General features: G+C 33.7%; 3 protein-coding genes across 4 annotated transcripts; 2 read left to right on the forward strand and 1 right to left on the reverse strand.

Moving 5' to 3' along the window:
• The first annotated feature begins 954 nt into the window (after nt 1-954).
• Nucleotides 955-2738, forward strand: LOC124827797 (soyasapogenol B glucuronide galactosyltransferase-like). Its single transcript, XM_088097730.1, has 2 exons — nt 955-1502; nt 1622-2738. The coding sequence occupies exons 1-2, from the start codon at nt 996-998 to the stop codon at nt 2597-2599; spliced, it is 1485 nt and encodes a 494-aa protein (XP_087953856.1). The 5' UTR covers nt 955-995; the 3' UTR covers nt 2600-2738.
• A 1096-nt stretch (nt 2739-3834) lies between these two features.
• Nucleotides 3835-8150, reverse strand: LOC124827798 (Tetratricopeptide repeat (TPR)-like superfamily protein). Of its 2 annotated transcripts, XM_047300945.2 has the most exons (8): nt 8026-8150; nt 7691-7875; nt 7364-7596; nt 6566-6815; nt 5901-6046; nt 5425-5630; nt 4948-5072; nt 3835-4559 (listed from the first exon to the last, which is right to left on the reverse strand). In XM_047300945.2, coding segments are annotated over exons 1-8 (1731 nt in total). In that variant the 5' UTR covers nt 8028-8150; the 3' UTR covers nt 3835-3975. The 2 variants fall into 2 exon arrangements, with proteins under 2 accessions (XP_047156901.1, XP_047156900.1); XM_047300944.2 differs by lacking the exon at nt 8026-8150 and having other exon boundaries at nt 7691-8012.
• Nucleotides 8151-8961: 811 nt separating this feature from the next.
• On the forward strand, nt 8962-14886 carry LOC124827799 (proteasome subunit alpha type-5). The gene is made up of 10 exons (XM_047300946.2): nt 8962-9081; nt 10779-10816; nt 10952-11033; nt 11152-11232; nt 11757-11870; nt 11946-12047; nt 12447-12505; nt 13597-13699; nt 14349-14414; nt 14521-14886. Exons 2-10 carry the CDS (start codon nt 10803-10805, stop codon nt 14611-14613), a joined length of 714 nt encoding a protein of 237 aa, XP_047156902.1. The 5' UTR covers nt 8962-9081; nt 10779-10802; the 3' UTR covers nt 14614-14886.
• Nucleotides 14887-15292: the final 406 nt, after the last annotated feature.

Here is a 15292-nt window from a genome sequence, read left to right on the forward strand (position 1 = left end):
CACTAATTCTTAAAAACTTTAATTCCAAATTCACTCTCACTTACCTCGAGATCTACTCAAATAAACAACAAAAAAAATTTACCTTCAAATCCTTTCAAATCCCCTCAATCATTGTCCCCAAAATCCATTCAATAAAATCATACACTAATCATTTACAAATAAATATCCAGTATTGAAAATCCAGCGTGAAAAGCTTTTATAATTTAAACACTGCTGCCTTTACGAAGGACCACGTTTATAGTGTTTTTTATTTTTGCTGCAAAAAACAAAAAGTAGGTCACATTTAGCAGCGCTTTTCAAATTTCCCGACTTTTCAACTCTAAGAATATGTTTAAAAAAAAACAAGGTATTTGTAAATGATAAATGTCAATAACAAATATACTTACAAGTATTATAAATAATATGGTAAAAAAAAAAGCAAAATATTTAAAACAGTGAGAGTCTGTATATTATTATTTTTTAGAAGTTTTCTTATAAATTAGTTGGTGAGTTTTCAAATTGATTTTATTAAATGAAGAGAACACATAAGAACACTTCAAATATATAACTAATTCCTAAATTGAAAATCCACCGTCCAATTCCATAATTCCTAAATAACTCGTTCAGATATATAAACGTTGGAGTATCTTCTTCCGATGTCTACATAAACATTGGGGATATGTCTCGAATGTTTATATAAACGTTGGGCCTGACTACAATGGACGTTTATATAGACGTCTGAGGCATATCTCTAACGTCTGACTAACGACACTCACACAAACGTCGAGTACAAATATGAAAAAATAAAAAAAATAAATGTCTAAAACCTTTTATACATCAGAGAACTTTTTAAAATAATCCCTTGCATTCGTTGTGTTACATTAATTTTTAAAATAATCCCTTGCATTCCATGGGTTACATAAATTAATGTTTCAGGCCATACTCCGTACTAATAATTGTTTTCCTTTTTAATATACATGTCGATGAAGATCATTTTCCATTAAAGATCCATAACCATGGGGTCCCGTGAGATCAAAGGTGAAGCTGAAATGCTGAAGGCTATTTTTCTTCCATTCATCTCAACCAGTCACCTAATTCCGGTGGTGGACATGGCGAGGCTCTTCGCCACACACGGCGTGGATGTGACGATAATCACCACACCAGCAAACGCCGCCGTCTTCCAAAGCTCCATCGACCGTGATTCTAGCCGTGGCCGCCCCATTCGAACCCATGTGGTAAAGTTCCCGCAAGTCCCTGGTTTGCCAGAAGGTGTTGAAACCATCAACGCCGACACTCCTCCACTCTTGACGATGAAAATCAGCGAGGGACTGTCCATTCTCCAAGGCCAGTACCAGGAACTCTTCCGTGTTATGAAACCCGATTTCATTGTCACCGACATGTTCTACCCATGGAGCGCCGATGCAGCCGCCGAACTTGGAATTCCAAGGCTCGTTTATGTCGGGGCCTGTTACTTTTCTCACTGTGCAATGAACTGCGTTGAAGAGTTTGCTCCTCACGCCAAGGTATAAAAGCAAGATTCTTAACTATGTACATCTGAAACCGAATCAAATTACAATTATAAATCATCATGTCTCGTGAATTTTTCTACTTTTTTGAAGCGGGTTGTGTATGTGTTTCATAGGTAGATTCTGATGGTGAGAGTTTTGAGCTTCCTGGGTTGCCCCACAAGTTGGAGATGACACGCTCGCAGTTACCGGATTGGCTCAGAGCACCAAAGCCCTATACCTATTTAAAGAAGATGATTAAAGAATCAGAGAAAAAGAGCTACGGGTCACTGTTCAAGAGCTTTTACGAGTTTGAGGGAGCTTACGAGGAGCATTACAAGAGGGTCATGGGTACTAAGAGTTGGAGTATAGGACCAGTTTCGTTGTGGGCGAACCGAGACGAGTTGGACAAGGCTGGTAGAGGGCATGCAAAAGAAGGAGAAGGAAAAAGAACAGACGAAGAGTTGATGAGATGGCTTGATTCGAAGAAAGAGAACTGTGTTTTGTATGTGAGTTTTGGGAGCATGAACAAGTTCCCTACTGCACAGCTTGTTGAAATAGCCCACGCACTTGAAGATTGTGGACATGATTTCATATGGGTGGTTAGGAAAAACGACGATGATGGGGATAGGGGTTTCCTGGAGGAATTTGAAAAGAGGGTGCGAGAAAGCAACAAAGGGTATCTGATATGGGGTTGGGCACCACAGCTTGCTATACTAGACCATCCTGCTACTGGGGCAGTGGTGACTCACTGTGGGATGAACACTGTGTTTGAAAGTGTGATTGCAGGATTGCCATTGGTGGCTTGGCCTATATTTTCGGAGCAGTTTTTCAATGAGAAGTTGGTGGTGGATGTGTTGAAAATTGGAGTTTCGGCTGGAGCAAAAGAATGGCGAAACTTGAATGATTTTGGGAGTGAAACAGTGAAGAGGGAGGAGATTCGAAAAGCAATTGTTTTGGTGATGGGTGGAGAAGAGTGTGTAGAAATGAGGAAGAGAGTGAAAGTGTTGAGTGATGAAGCAAAGAAAGCGATTCAGAGTGGTGGCACTTCTCATAACAATTTGAAAGAGCTTATTGAAGAGCTCAAATCAGTCAAACTTCAAAAGGGTATATAATAATACCACTCAAAAGCTTCGAAAGCCGTGTGGAAGATGTTAGATCGTGAGAGTTATCAGCTTTTATTTATTGTTAATGTATCGTTAGTGCTGTTACCATCTATGATCAGCTTGCCAGAATAATATGCTTAGTTTCTCACTTTTGACTGATCTATGTTTACTTTGGCATTATTTGGTGAGGTATTGTAAAATATAATCACCAGCTTTGGTTTGTTAATTAAGGCGAATTTACAAGTGAGGCGAATTTACAAGTGAGGTGTATAAACCAGTTTTGTGGGACGTAACGAGGCTTAAAAACATACTTCTTAATCATTTTTAATCAATATTTTACTGTAGATTTCGGATTTTTTGTGAGGTGTAATAGTTTGATTATGTTTTGATTTATAGATATATTATTGTGTGATATTTGTATATTCTTGTAATATTTTAAAGCTAATTGAATTAAAATAAGTATAATTTCGTTAGTTTAGTGAGGAAATTTTTTATTTTGACTTAATTAAAGTTAAGTATTTGATTTATGATATAAAAAAAATATAAATAACTCGAATATTTACACAGATATAAAGCATTGTTTTTTCTTTATGTTATTGGGTGTAAAACTAAAATTTTATTCATGAAATATACACATGCCATAATATATATTAAGAGCACGCATTATTTTGTTATATTTATTTTATTATTTTGCAACTTCGTATAATATTTTTTAAAATTCAACATTTTATTTATAATCGTTAGTTAAAGATTGTAGACAAAAAAACAAAGTTTTAATTAAAAATTATAAATAAAAACTAGAAATTTAAATTGTATAATTTTATTTTCACACATGTCATACACACGATCACTTTAATAGATAGAGGGTATTATAGATTGTAAAGAAAACTTAAAAAATAGAATTGCATGTATGTAATAAATCATAAAAAATAAAATCTTAATAATTACATTTAATTGATATAAAAATACACTGTACATTCCCTTCATATAAGTAGTTATTATATTCATTTTAACTTTAGAATTAATTTTAATTCACGAAATATTTAAAAGTTAATCAGAGAACTACAACATTTCACAATTTCATTTCATGGATAAAAAAGAATAACTCATAAATAAAAGCAAATTCTCGTTCAAAATGAATCAATTTTATGATAGAAAAGCAAATTTTTTCTAAAAGTTTAACCAATTATTAGAGGCTAAATTTTAGTTACTAAATTAAGATATGACAATAGAACATTGCAGGATAGAAAAAAAAAATAGCATTATGCTACTTCATTTAATCATTTTTCATCTTATTAAAGTAACTGTACTTTTGAACATTTTATTAAAAAAAAAATCGTATGTATAACACTTTCTTGACAGTAGCAGCTGAAAGATCAAACAAGTTAAACTGGCAATTCAGTGTTCATATCTTTGTGCATTGTTCTAATCACAGTAGTAACCTGCTCTGTCTGATCTTGGTTGGAACATGCTGCAAGAAGAACCTTAGCCGTTCCTCCATCTGGGTAGCAACCAGAATCAATCATTTCTTCAAATATTTCTAAGCATCTCAAGTAAAGCTTTTTCTTGGAGTAGGCTCCAATACGTGAAGTCCAAGTTACCACATCAGGTTTTAAACCTTTGCCAGGTAGCAACTGGAAAAACTCTTCCATTCTCTCAATAAATCCTGCTTGTCCATACCTATTTATCAAGATATTATAGGTACTGATATCAGCTACATATGATCCTTTTTCCATCACTGTCAGAACTTCTTCCATTTTTGCAAATTGGCCTAAACGTCCGTACAGGTTTAGCATGCTGTTCAGAACATAGGTGTCTAGTTTCAGACCAGATTTAGACATTTGGTTGAGAATCTCCTCACACTTGTTCACACTGCCCATTTTAGAGTAGGCAGAAAGAAGAACCATATGAGATTTCATTGTTGGTGTTATTCCCACTCTTTTCATATCTTCAAAAACAGCTTCAGCATCTGAGTTTCATTCATAAGGAAGTGCAGAGAAAAAACAATGTATCAGACCAGTAAAGCGGATAAACAGATCTGAAGACTATACGTGACAAAAATTTCAGCATACTGGTTGCAGTGCATGCGTATCTCTCGTATGTACAAACCCAGATCAAGATTCTGAAGTAGATAGTCCAGAATGAATAAATTTCACCGAATTTGCAAGAAATTTTTCACTTTTTCTTTTATGTCTGCTGAAAAAAGAAAACTTTTTTGGTGGGGTGGGGATATCTGAAATAACGTTGTTTACAGACAGGTAATGCAAACTTTTGGGATCAATTCATGAGATTTTCTGATAGGCTATTTCATTTGAATTAACAAAACATAATGATAACTTCCAAGGGAAGGTAATTACCATCTTGAAAACCCGCTCTACCATATGCATCTACCAATATATTATACGAGGCTCTATCTGGTTCACATCCCATGTGCTGCATTAGTGAAAAAATTTCTGCAGCTCCATAAGGATAACCTGCACGACTGTTGGAAGAAGAAATTCTTGATATATTTCCTAGATATGAAACCATTGCAATTAATAACAGAGAACACTAAAAAAATGGAATTGACACATTCGACAGAGACAACTTTTGTAAAAATTTACAGCAGTAAACCTTCTAACTCAACCTCAGAGGTGAAGGTTTTTATCAGTTATCCAAAATAACCTGATAAAGCCTATTTGTCATGTAAGTTCACTGCATTTATTAAGTTTCTTCTGCAGAACATCTAAAATATCATGGATTCACGGTTATCTAAGAGAAGTAAATAGAGCAAAACAGATTAAACGGATAATAAATCACAATCAAAGAGGTATTTATGCCTCTTACTTAACAACCTGTAAGCTTCCATGAGGGCATTATAAGTATATACATCAGGTTCAAGCCCTGCTTCTTGCATTTGCTCAAACACTTCTTCTGCTTTTTCGCACAGTCCTTCTCTCGCAAATGCATTCACCAGAGCAGTGTATGTGCAAATGTTAGGTTTGCACTTTTGGTTGGTCATTTCATGAAACATTTTTAAGGCCATAAAGGATTTACCAGCCTGCATAATTTTTAAAATTTAAGACTTTATGTTATGACTGCACTGTAAGGAAAACACTAGAATGTATGCATAAAAGTCTATATATCATAAATGTCTTGAAAATGTGTCATCTTTGTAGCTGTGAAGGTCATCAACAATTACACAGATTTGGTTTAGTCGAGGACAGTCACAGAATTTGTTGCCTAATTTTGAAACCCATCAGATCCGATCTTACAGAAAATGTCAAAAGTAAAATTACAGTCAGAAAATATTGAATCTTCATAAGCTCACCTTTCCATATAAATTTATCAACATGGTATAAGTTTCAGTGGTTGGCTTGCACGCATCCCTCTTCATTCTCTGGAAAATCTCTTCTACTTTGTGAGAATTTCCTCCTTTCATTAACCCATTTATATAAGCATTGTATACAACTGCACCTGGATTATTTATTCTCATATGGTTAGCTATTTTAAAGGATCAAATTTCCAGTTATAAAAAATGGATGCACATAAAAGTTTTGCATGCAAAAAATATTGGGTAAAGTTTGGAATAGCCTCAATAAATGCCGAAGAAAACCAAAGTTGGTGAAAACAAGTTACATAAAATGTGTTTTTCACTTCCCCTAACATCTTATCTCTTCCCTGTGTTTGAAATCTAAAATTGAATATTCACCATGTCATTGCATAGAAGTTGGCATAAAAACCTTTTCACTATCCAAGGTTCCTAGTAAACAAAATTGAAAAGGTTACTAGAATGAAAAATATATAGTCAGCATGTCTAACTAAGATGACCCTTGAGGAATCCGTGGAAAGAGCAAGGAAATGACACTTTTTTGAATACAAACTAGAACCAGAGTAATTTGGCAGTGTCTTCAGTTTTATACTAAGGTTACCTACATTGTCCTAGTCCTCAAAGTCACAACATGTGTGGATGAACAAGGTAATTCAGGAACATACTTGAAGGAAGACCATAATTTCTCGTTTCTGCAAAGACTGCTTCTGCCTTTTCTAGTAGCCCAGACAAGCAATAAGCCTTTATAAGAAGGGCATAGGTATCTTCAGTGGGAATGCATCGAGTCTCCAGAAGCTGCAGATATGTGGATTCGGCCTCCTTGTATAAAAGCTTTTGCCCAAAAGCATCTATGAGTAAGTTATAGCAGATTACATCTGGCTTATAGGAGCTCCTTAGCAGTATCCATCTACATATCTGTACAGTTTTTTCTGTTATGAAATACCAAAACAAACTGATAACTTCCTTAAACAAAAACAAAAATTTAGTGTCACTGCCCTAGTATTCATGCCACTTTAGTCCCATAAAATAGACAATGACAGGTGACACATGAACATGAATGTATGATGGATTTAACAGGCAACCCATACAGTTAACGCTTCAAAGAATTTGACTGGCAAAAACATTACCAGCAAGGTAAATCTGCTAGAAGAAGAAAAAAGTTTATGAAACAAATGTTGTCATTATCAATACTAGAGACAGACACAACATATTTTGGTAAGAGAAAGAGAATGAAAGTAGTTAATCTATAGAGTAAAACAGAAAACTAAGATTTGAGTGTGGAGTTACAAAACATTACAATCAGCTGAAGATAAAATGGGTTAAGAAAGGCCTACACTAAAAATCGATATATTGTAACATCTTTTCAGAGGCATAATCATGTTTAATAATCCAATAAAAGACAATAGCCATGCAAAAATGAAAAATAAATGAGAAGTTTGAAGGCAGCAATGTGAGTTTCTGACCCAAATGATTGAATCCCATTTTTTCCTCATCCGAAGTTGAACAGCCACAGTGAAAATATCATCCCATAAGTCAAGAGTGGCTGGAAACTTTTCCAGTGAACTCCAAATACCCTCACTCTCCACACCCTTTTCAAGGAAATCCAGAATCTCCTGTGCAGTTGGACTCAACACAGGGAAAATCCCATCAACAAACCCAGAACCGTATTTCCATCCTCGTCCTCTCAAAGAACCACCTGGTCATAGAAAACTACACACTTTTCAAACATGACACAAACACACATGTTTCAATGAACAAGCGAACATACTCATGTTTCAAGAGTTTGTTACATTTTTTCCTGGACACTTTTTTGTGATTGAAGTTCCTTAGTTTCCCATTTCTGTCAATGTAAACGCTGTCTCTTTTGAACTTCTCCAGAGCCACACTACTGGAATCATTGGCTTTCCATTCAGAATCATTCATGCAAGCTCGTGGTTCTATAAGGGTGTGGCTTAGAGTGCATATAGAATTTAACCTGTGCATGAGCCAACATTTAAGTTTCAGTGGCGCTTCAAGAGTGAATTGGCATAACTATGTCATGTGTCAATGCAACAGACCATGTACAAACATCTGTGAGAAAGAATGGAACACAAATTTGAAATGAAGAAAAATTGATGGAGCTTACATGAAGGCAAGTAGGAGAAGGTCCGAGTGTGGATAATGAATGATTGGATTTTTTTTCTAAGTGGAGAAAAATGGGCCTTTTGATATGGAACAAATGGACAAATGAATGCAAATATCAATGAAAAGATCTCAGGAAAGGTTTAAATGGAAGACCAATTTCATGGCTTGTAAGAATTAAATCTATGATCTGATGTGCCAACACAATCTAGAAAAAAATAATATGATTTTTGTATTTTCCATTTCTTACTCAATCAATTTTTTTTACTTATGAAAAATAATTAATCATTTTTTAGGAATTTAATAAGAATTTATAAAAAAAATTGTTTTAATATTTGTGCCCTTTATATAAATTTAGATACTTTAGTTTTCTTATTAAATTTGTTTAATTTATTCAATTACATATATATATTTTATATTTTTAATTAAATTTTTACTATTTTTTTAATAAATAAATAGTGAGGTGGAAATTACTTTTTCTTGTCTTATCCCATTATTTTACTTACATTTTAAAAAATATTAAATTTTGTGATTAATATAAAACAATATTTCAATTAATATAAACGGATAAGTAATTTTTATTATTTCAAATTAATAAAATATTTATTACTCTAATTTGTAATGAAATTTAAAATATAAAGAATGTATTGAAATATAAACAAATTGTAAACTATAAATTAATTTGTAATAAGTTTAAAATTTTAAAATAAACTATTTAAAAAAATTATTCAATGTTTTTATATTAATTAAATTAATTTAAAAACTAATTAAATAAGATATAATATAATATATTACAACAAATACCCTTTTTTACATCAACATAAACTTTTCTATGGTAAAAAAGAAAAACAACCTTCTCATCCCATATGCCACACTATATACCTATTTAATTTTTTTTATAGTAATTTTCTGTTAAATATATTTATAGTATCGATATTATTTTTCCATTTTACTTTTGACTCTTTTGAGAATGCCCCTTGAGCAAGCAAATTAAGTTCAAAAGCCGAACCCTCTGCTGCAGTGCGGGACACTCATTTGGCATTCGCAGATCCAACGGGAGGTAGGGTTTCTTCCCTTAAGTGTTTTTGATTTTATTTTGCATTGCAATTTCAATTTCAATTTCGTTTCCCCTTTCCTCACTTACCCCTCTTTGATTCACTGCATGTTGTCCAATTCTAATCTATTCTTGTCCATTCTTTGGATGGATGATCTGATGATGTTTACTCAATAGTGTGCTGACTCATGATTGCTCGTGAGTCAGTGGTTGCTTTGAGCTGGGTATGGCTGTGTATATGAGAGCTTCTGCACCAGCCATCGTCGTTATTCGGTGAATATCACACTAAATGGGTTGATTAATGGAGGCATAGAAATTTAAAGAAACGAAGTAAAGAAAGGGAATCTGAGGGAATTTGTGTTTAAATGTTTATAGAAAAGGTATCAAAGGGTGAGAGAGAGAGACAGCTGGCAAGTGAGAATGAGAGGTCGGTTTTCTGTATGTTTTAAAACGAAAGGAAAATGTTCAGTTTGAGGGATATTATGAATTAGAGAGGGTGCGGTCGGGTGGTTAGTCTTGTGCCTTTAGAGTTCAGTATCAAGTGGCTAAAAAAAATTGGAGAGAAATATCAGAGTGGTTCAGTATCAAGTGTTGATAAACATGAGAGAGATGTGTGTATATGGGACTGGTTTTTGGATTGCCGAATAAGGAATTGATTACTCCTTTACAGGGGGAGTTCTTGGTGAATATCTCGTACTAATTCATTGCTTGTCTTTGCTTAGGCATTGTGATCGCGTTTGCAACAGTGTACCTGTTACTGTTTTGCAACTTCTATAAAACCACTGTTGTTGTTGAACTTTTCAATTTATTACATTTGTTGGTCATTTCTTTTTGAGTGGTGCGTTGTCATCTATTAAGATGTGTTGCCTGCCAAAGCTTGCATCACTTATGAACGTATGTTTAAATTAAGTAAAAATTATAAATTTAGGATTTTCTTTATGGTAATCTGGTTAGATGTTTTCTTAATCTTAGAGCATATTAAAATCTCCTTAAGCTTAATTGTCCACTGGAGTTTTGTGTTCCTGGTGTACAAGTCCAGTAACTGTGTTGATTACTTTGGTAGGCACGGTGATAATCTCAGTACACAAGAAATATGAACCTCTGTTCTATTTCCTTTATTGGAGATAATCAGTGGCTCCAGGTTTTTGAAGGACAGTGTAGGAGTTATAGGAAACTTTAGCAGTCTGAAAATACCCAATATAAGGACTAGGTGAATGCCGTACATTATTATTGAAATTTCTACAATGCTTGTATTAGATTTATGATGTTAGATTGATATCTGATTATTATTTTAACTAGACTACATTTCAATTACTTATAATGAGGCTACATTAGCAGCTTATTATAGTAAGTTCTACTGTGCTCGTGTATGTTTTATATTGTTAGATTTGACTTTCTAAATTAATATTAGATTTTTAAATTATAAACTGTAGGGCTTGAGAAATATACTGGTAGATTAACAAATGTGCTAAAAGTGGTAAACAGTAATCATGGGTGGGGATGTTTTCAGCCCTATCTGGGAATGTGGTAGGGGGTTGGGGAGGGAAAAATGTGTCCCCACCCCGGCTTGTTCCTATTCCTACAAAACCCCTTGAGGAACAAACCATGCCTCTTTAGTAATTCCAATACCCCCCGAACCTATCCCCTTCTTTACTCATGCCCTTCTTTGTTCTAATCTCTTCTGCTTCCACCATTTTGTGCAGTAATTTCACCAAATTTTATCAGAGATGTTTCTCACAAGGTGAATTCCCCATCCTTTGCTTCTAACATGCAGTTCAGGCCTTTTCCGTTTTGCTTGATTCAATAAACCAATGGGTTTCCTGAATCCATTATTTTTTTCCTAATTGTTTAATTGTCTACGTTGTGATTGAAATAGAACTGAGTATGACCGAGGAGTCAACACCTTCTCTCCTGAAGGCCGTTTGTTTCAGGTTGAATATGCAATTGAAGCCATCAAGGTATGTTGCTTCATTCTGTTCTTTCTCTTCTGTGATTATTGTTATCCATCAGTAAAGAAAAGAAAAAGGCTTACTATTTCTTTCCTGATTTTTATGTTTGTCAATTCATGGATTGCAGCTGGGATCAACTGCAATTGGGTTGAAGACTAAAGAGGGTGTTGTCCTTGCTGTTGAAAAGCGCATAACTTCACCACTGCTGGTCTGTTTCTTTACTTTTAATTATTTCGGTATATTTATCATCTTACTGTGACATTTACCATTTACCCATAAATGTGCCAGTGACCATTGACTATAAGTATACAGGTTGATGGAATTAAGTAGGAAATATACTTGTACAAATGTTGGTTTTTGCCATAGATATGCTTCACATAAATTGAATTTTGGTAGCAAGCTGTTGTTGATGTTCATTTTATAGACAAAAATGTGGGTTGTGCATACAGTCATGTACCACGAAAAGTAATGCTGTTTCCTTTATATTCTGCTATCATAGTATTCTTCATTTTTGTTTTAGGGTGAAAAGAGACCCTTTTTTTTGCTGATGGGGTGGGCTTGGGTCATTTATTGTTAGGTTCTGTGTATCGTGAACACATAAATGTTTGCCTATACTATAACTGAATTTATAGTTTATATGGATTTTATTGGATATAAAGAAACATGATTTATCTTGCTGTGGTTACTTGTGCTTTGCACCTTCATTGTTAAAAGCCTACTACTTTCTTTCAGGAGCCAAGTAGTGTTGAGAAAATTATGGAAATTGATGAGCACATAGGTTGTGCAATGAGTGGATTGATTGCTGATGCTCGAACACTTGTTGAGCATGCACGAGTGGAAACTCAGGTATTGTGAACCTTATAGCATATATTAAGTAGTTGATTAGTTAATGATTGATATATTTTGGTTTCTTGTTTGCAGAACCATAGGTTCTCCTATGGTGAGCCAATGACTGTTGAGTCTACAACCCAAGCTCTTTGTGATCTCGCCTTGCGTTTTGGTGAAGGTGATGAAGAATCCATGGTGAGAATTTCTCAACTTTGATATTTGTGCTTTTATTTGTTTGCTTGCTTGTTTCTGATGCTTCTGTTTAGGAAAAAATAGTTTATGAACTTGTGAAGTTGTTTCTGAAGTATCTGCTAGGAATATCGATAATTTGTATATTGCATTTGACAACTGTTGATTGGAGATATAAACAAATGTTTATTTACCTAAACATTTCTTAATGCACTGATATCCTGGTTGCATCCATCGTTGAACGTTCAACATTATAATTTATAAATATACAGTTCCTCATATAAGGTGCTTAAGAAGCATGTGCCAATAAGCCTTTTTCTTTTTGTACAAAACACTTAATAGCAGTGACAGTAGATCATCATGCATGTATTTTAACATACGCCGTTTTTTTCTTCTTTTTGGCAGTCTCGACCATTTGGAGTATCTCTTCTCATTGCTGGTCATGATGAGAATGGACCTAGCTTGTAAGTATTTGTTTCATCTATTAAGAAATGGCTACTTCTGATGGAGTTGCCCTTTTGGTTTGTTTTCTATGTTTATCCAATGATTACTTTAAAAGTGTTTGTCTGAATTTATGATGCTGGTGATCTTTTTAAATTGATGTTATTGTTCCTATTATCTTTTGCTTTTATCTAGTAATTTGTAAAATTATAAAAAGCAATTCTGGATAAAAGATATTTCAATAACAATTAATATTTTGGTCGTTCATGATCATAGGATTGTTCCTTTAGGATCCTCTTTTGTTGTTACTCAAGGCCTTTTTATGTTGAGAGCTTATTTGTTTAAGATTTAAAAAGTAATTTTGAGATTGTGTAGAAGTGTGCTTTTTGTGGGGATTGTTTTTTGAAGCTATTCATTGTAGTTTCTAAAAACATTATAAAATCTGATATTGTTTTGATTTATTTTTATAAAAAGCTTATGGATTTCCCAAACATTTTATAACATGCTTCAAAAGATATTTTTAAGAAAAAAGTTCTTAAAAGTTGGTGTATATTACATCTTCCTTGTCTAATTGAAGTCGGAACTTTGACATTCTCTGCAGGTGTTTCATAGTCATGCAGTACTGCAGCATCTTATTGCTCTTTGTAGTTTTAAGATAATGCTATTTTTGGTTCAACAAAGTACCTTGTTTTACCATTCCTTTGTGGCATTATTTCATTTTATGGTTCACCTATCTACCCTGTTAAATCTACTCTCAAGAAAGTATATATTGAGGTTTTTGTTATGCAATGGTAATCAGTTGTTGGTTGCAACTTGCAACTTTTTTCTACCTTAACAAGGAAACAATTGAGGGTAGCATGTAGTTCACCTACATATAAAGGTTTAAGGCTCAATATAAACAATTTTCTTATTCATGTATGTCGCAGATACACTAATGGAGATTACTGATTAGACAATAAATAAATGCAGAGCATTATTCTGTTTTTGGCCTACTCCCTAGGCTTTTATTTCTTCAGTCACTGGATGATATGCAGTTATCTCTTCTGGTCTTCTTCCCAGCCCTTTTCATTTTGGACTTCTTACATTTACTGGATTTAAACGTTCTGATTTTCAGATATTACACCGATCCATCTGGCACATTTTGGCAATGCAACGGAAAAGCAATTGGTTCAGGGTCGGAAGGTGCAGACAGTTCACTGCAAGAACAATTCAACAAGGTATCAATATTTTTATATTTATTGTACATAAACCTTCTATGCTGTTTGTAACAGTAAACTTATAGTTGATTACCTCCCCTTAAAAATAACGTAACAAAAGGTAATATTATTCAAACTATATATATTCTTTTTATCTGGAATCACAAAATTAAACTTCGTCTTCAGGATTTTACCTAGTTTCCAATTTACAGAAGATAAAACAATTTACCTAGTCTGCTGATTTTTGTTTAAATCCTATTTTCATATTCCTGTCTTAGCATTAATATACGTACGGCAACTGTTCAGTTGACATTGTTGCTTGTTTTTAGTGTTTATATTTCTAAATTCTACTAATTATAATGAATTTTGTCCATGTCTAGGAAAAAGTTAAGCTAGTTAAATTTTTTTGATAATTTTGATGGTCAAATTAATGCCATTTTCGTATTTTGTTCTGGAGTTCTGTCAATGCACTGCCAATATTTGCTGTAAAGGACATCTTTCATTCTAGAGGCTTTAAGTGCGTGTTTGATTCAATGTTTATTTTGGAGAAATAAGTGTTTCTTTTAGGTCCCTGAGAGTGCTTTTTAAAAATCAGTGATTATTTTTCTAGAATTATGCTGAAACATAGTATAAAGCAATGCAATCTGGTGTTAATTATTATGTTGTGCAGGACCTAACTCTTCAGGAAGCTGAGACTATCGCTTTATCCATTTTGAAGCAAGTTATGGAAGAGAAGGTAAGCAACAAATCAAATGCATGTTTTGTCAATTGATTGACGCCCCTCCCTGAAATAAAAGGGAGAATAAAAAACTAATTGTTTTATTTTGTGATTTTCATCTTAGGTCACTCCCAACAACGTTGACATTGCCAAGGTGGCTCCAACATATCATCTTTACACCCCCACCGAGGTGGAAGCTGTGATAAGTCGTCTATGATTTTCTTTTAGTGACTTCCTCTGTTCAACATTTATGTTTCCTATACCTCTTGTCTGTACGTCTAATTATTTAGCATTCTGAGGAATATTTCTTTGGTGGATGATGCTATGCAGTGCTACACTTGTGATCAAGTTGTCCACTGTATCAGATTATATTGTCATATTTGCTGCATTCAGTGATATTGAGGACCAAAAAATCCATGACTGATGCCCGAATACCATGCTTTTTTTTCCTACTGGATGAAATTTTAAGGAATGGGTCCAATTTTTCGCACCTTACAAATATCTTTTGTCCAGTATTATTTTTTATTCTGGTATAGGCATTTCAGAATATACGTTCCTATTTTGGAATGAAAGAGAGTAAACAGATCCATAGGCATTGTGTGCACTATTGAAAGAAAAGGAAAAATCAAGATACATTAAAAAAAATACTTCTTCGGCCAATTGTATCACTGTAATAGATGTGGTTCCTGATTGGTTATTTTCCTTTAAAAACTATATCATTGTTAAAATTTTCTACAGAAACTATTATCCTTTTTTCAAAAACATACTTCAGTTATAAACTGTCATCACTAGTTTTTTAATCTCATTATATTATTATTACTAGAAAAACACGCTGTGCATTTGAAAATTTTAAAATGTAATTTGAGTATTGAATTTTATTAATTAAAAAGTTATAA

The sequence above is a fragment of the Vigna umbellata genome, chromosome 8, assembly GCF_029865625.1.
Source record: "Vigna umbellata cultivar VRB3 chromosome 8, Vumbellata_1.0, whole genome shotgun sequence".
Lineage (NCBI taxonomy): Eukaryota > Viridiplantae > Streptophyta > Magnoliopsida > Fabales > Fabaceae > Vigna > Vigna umbellata.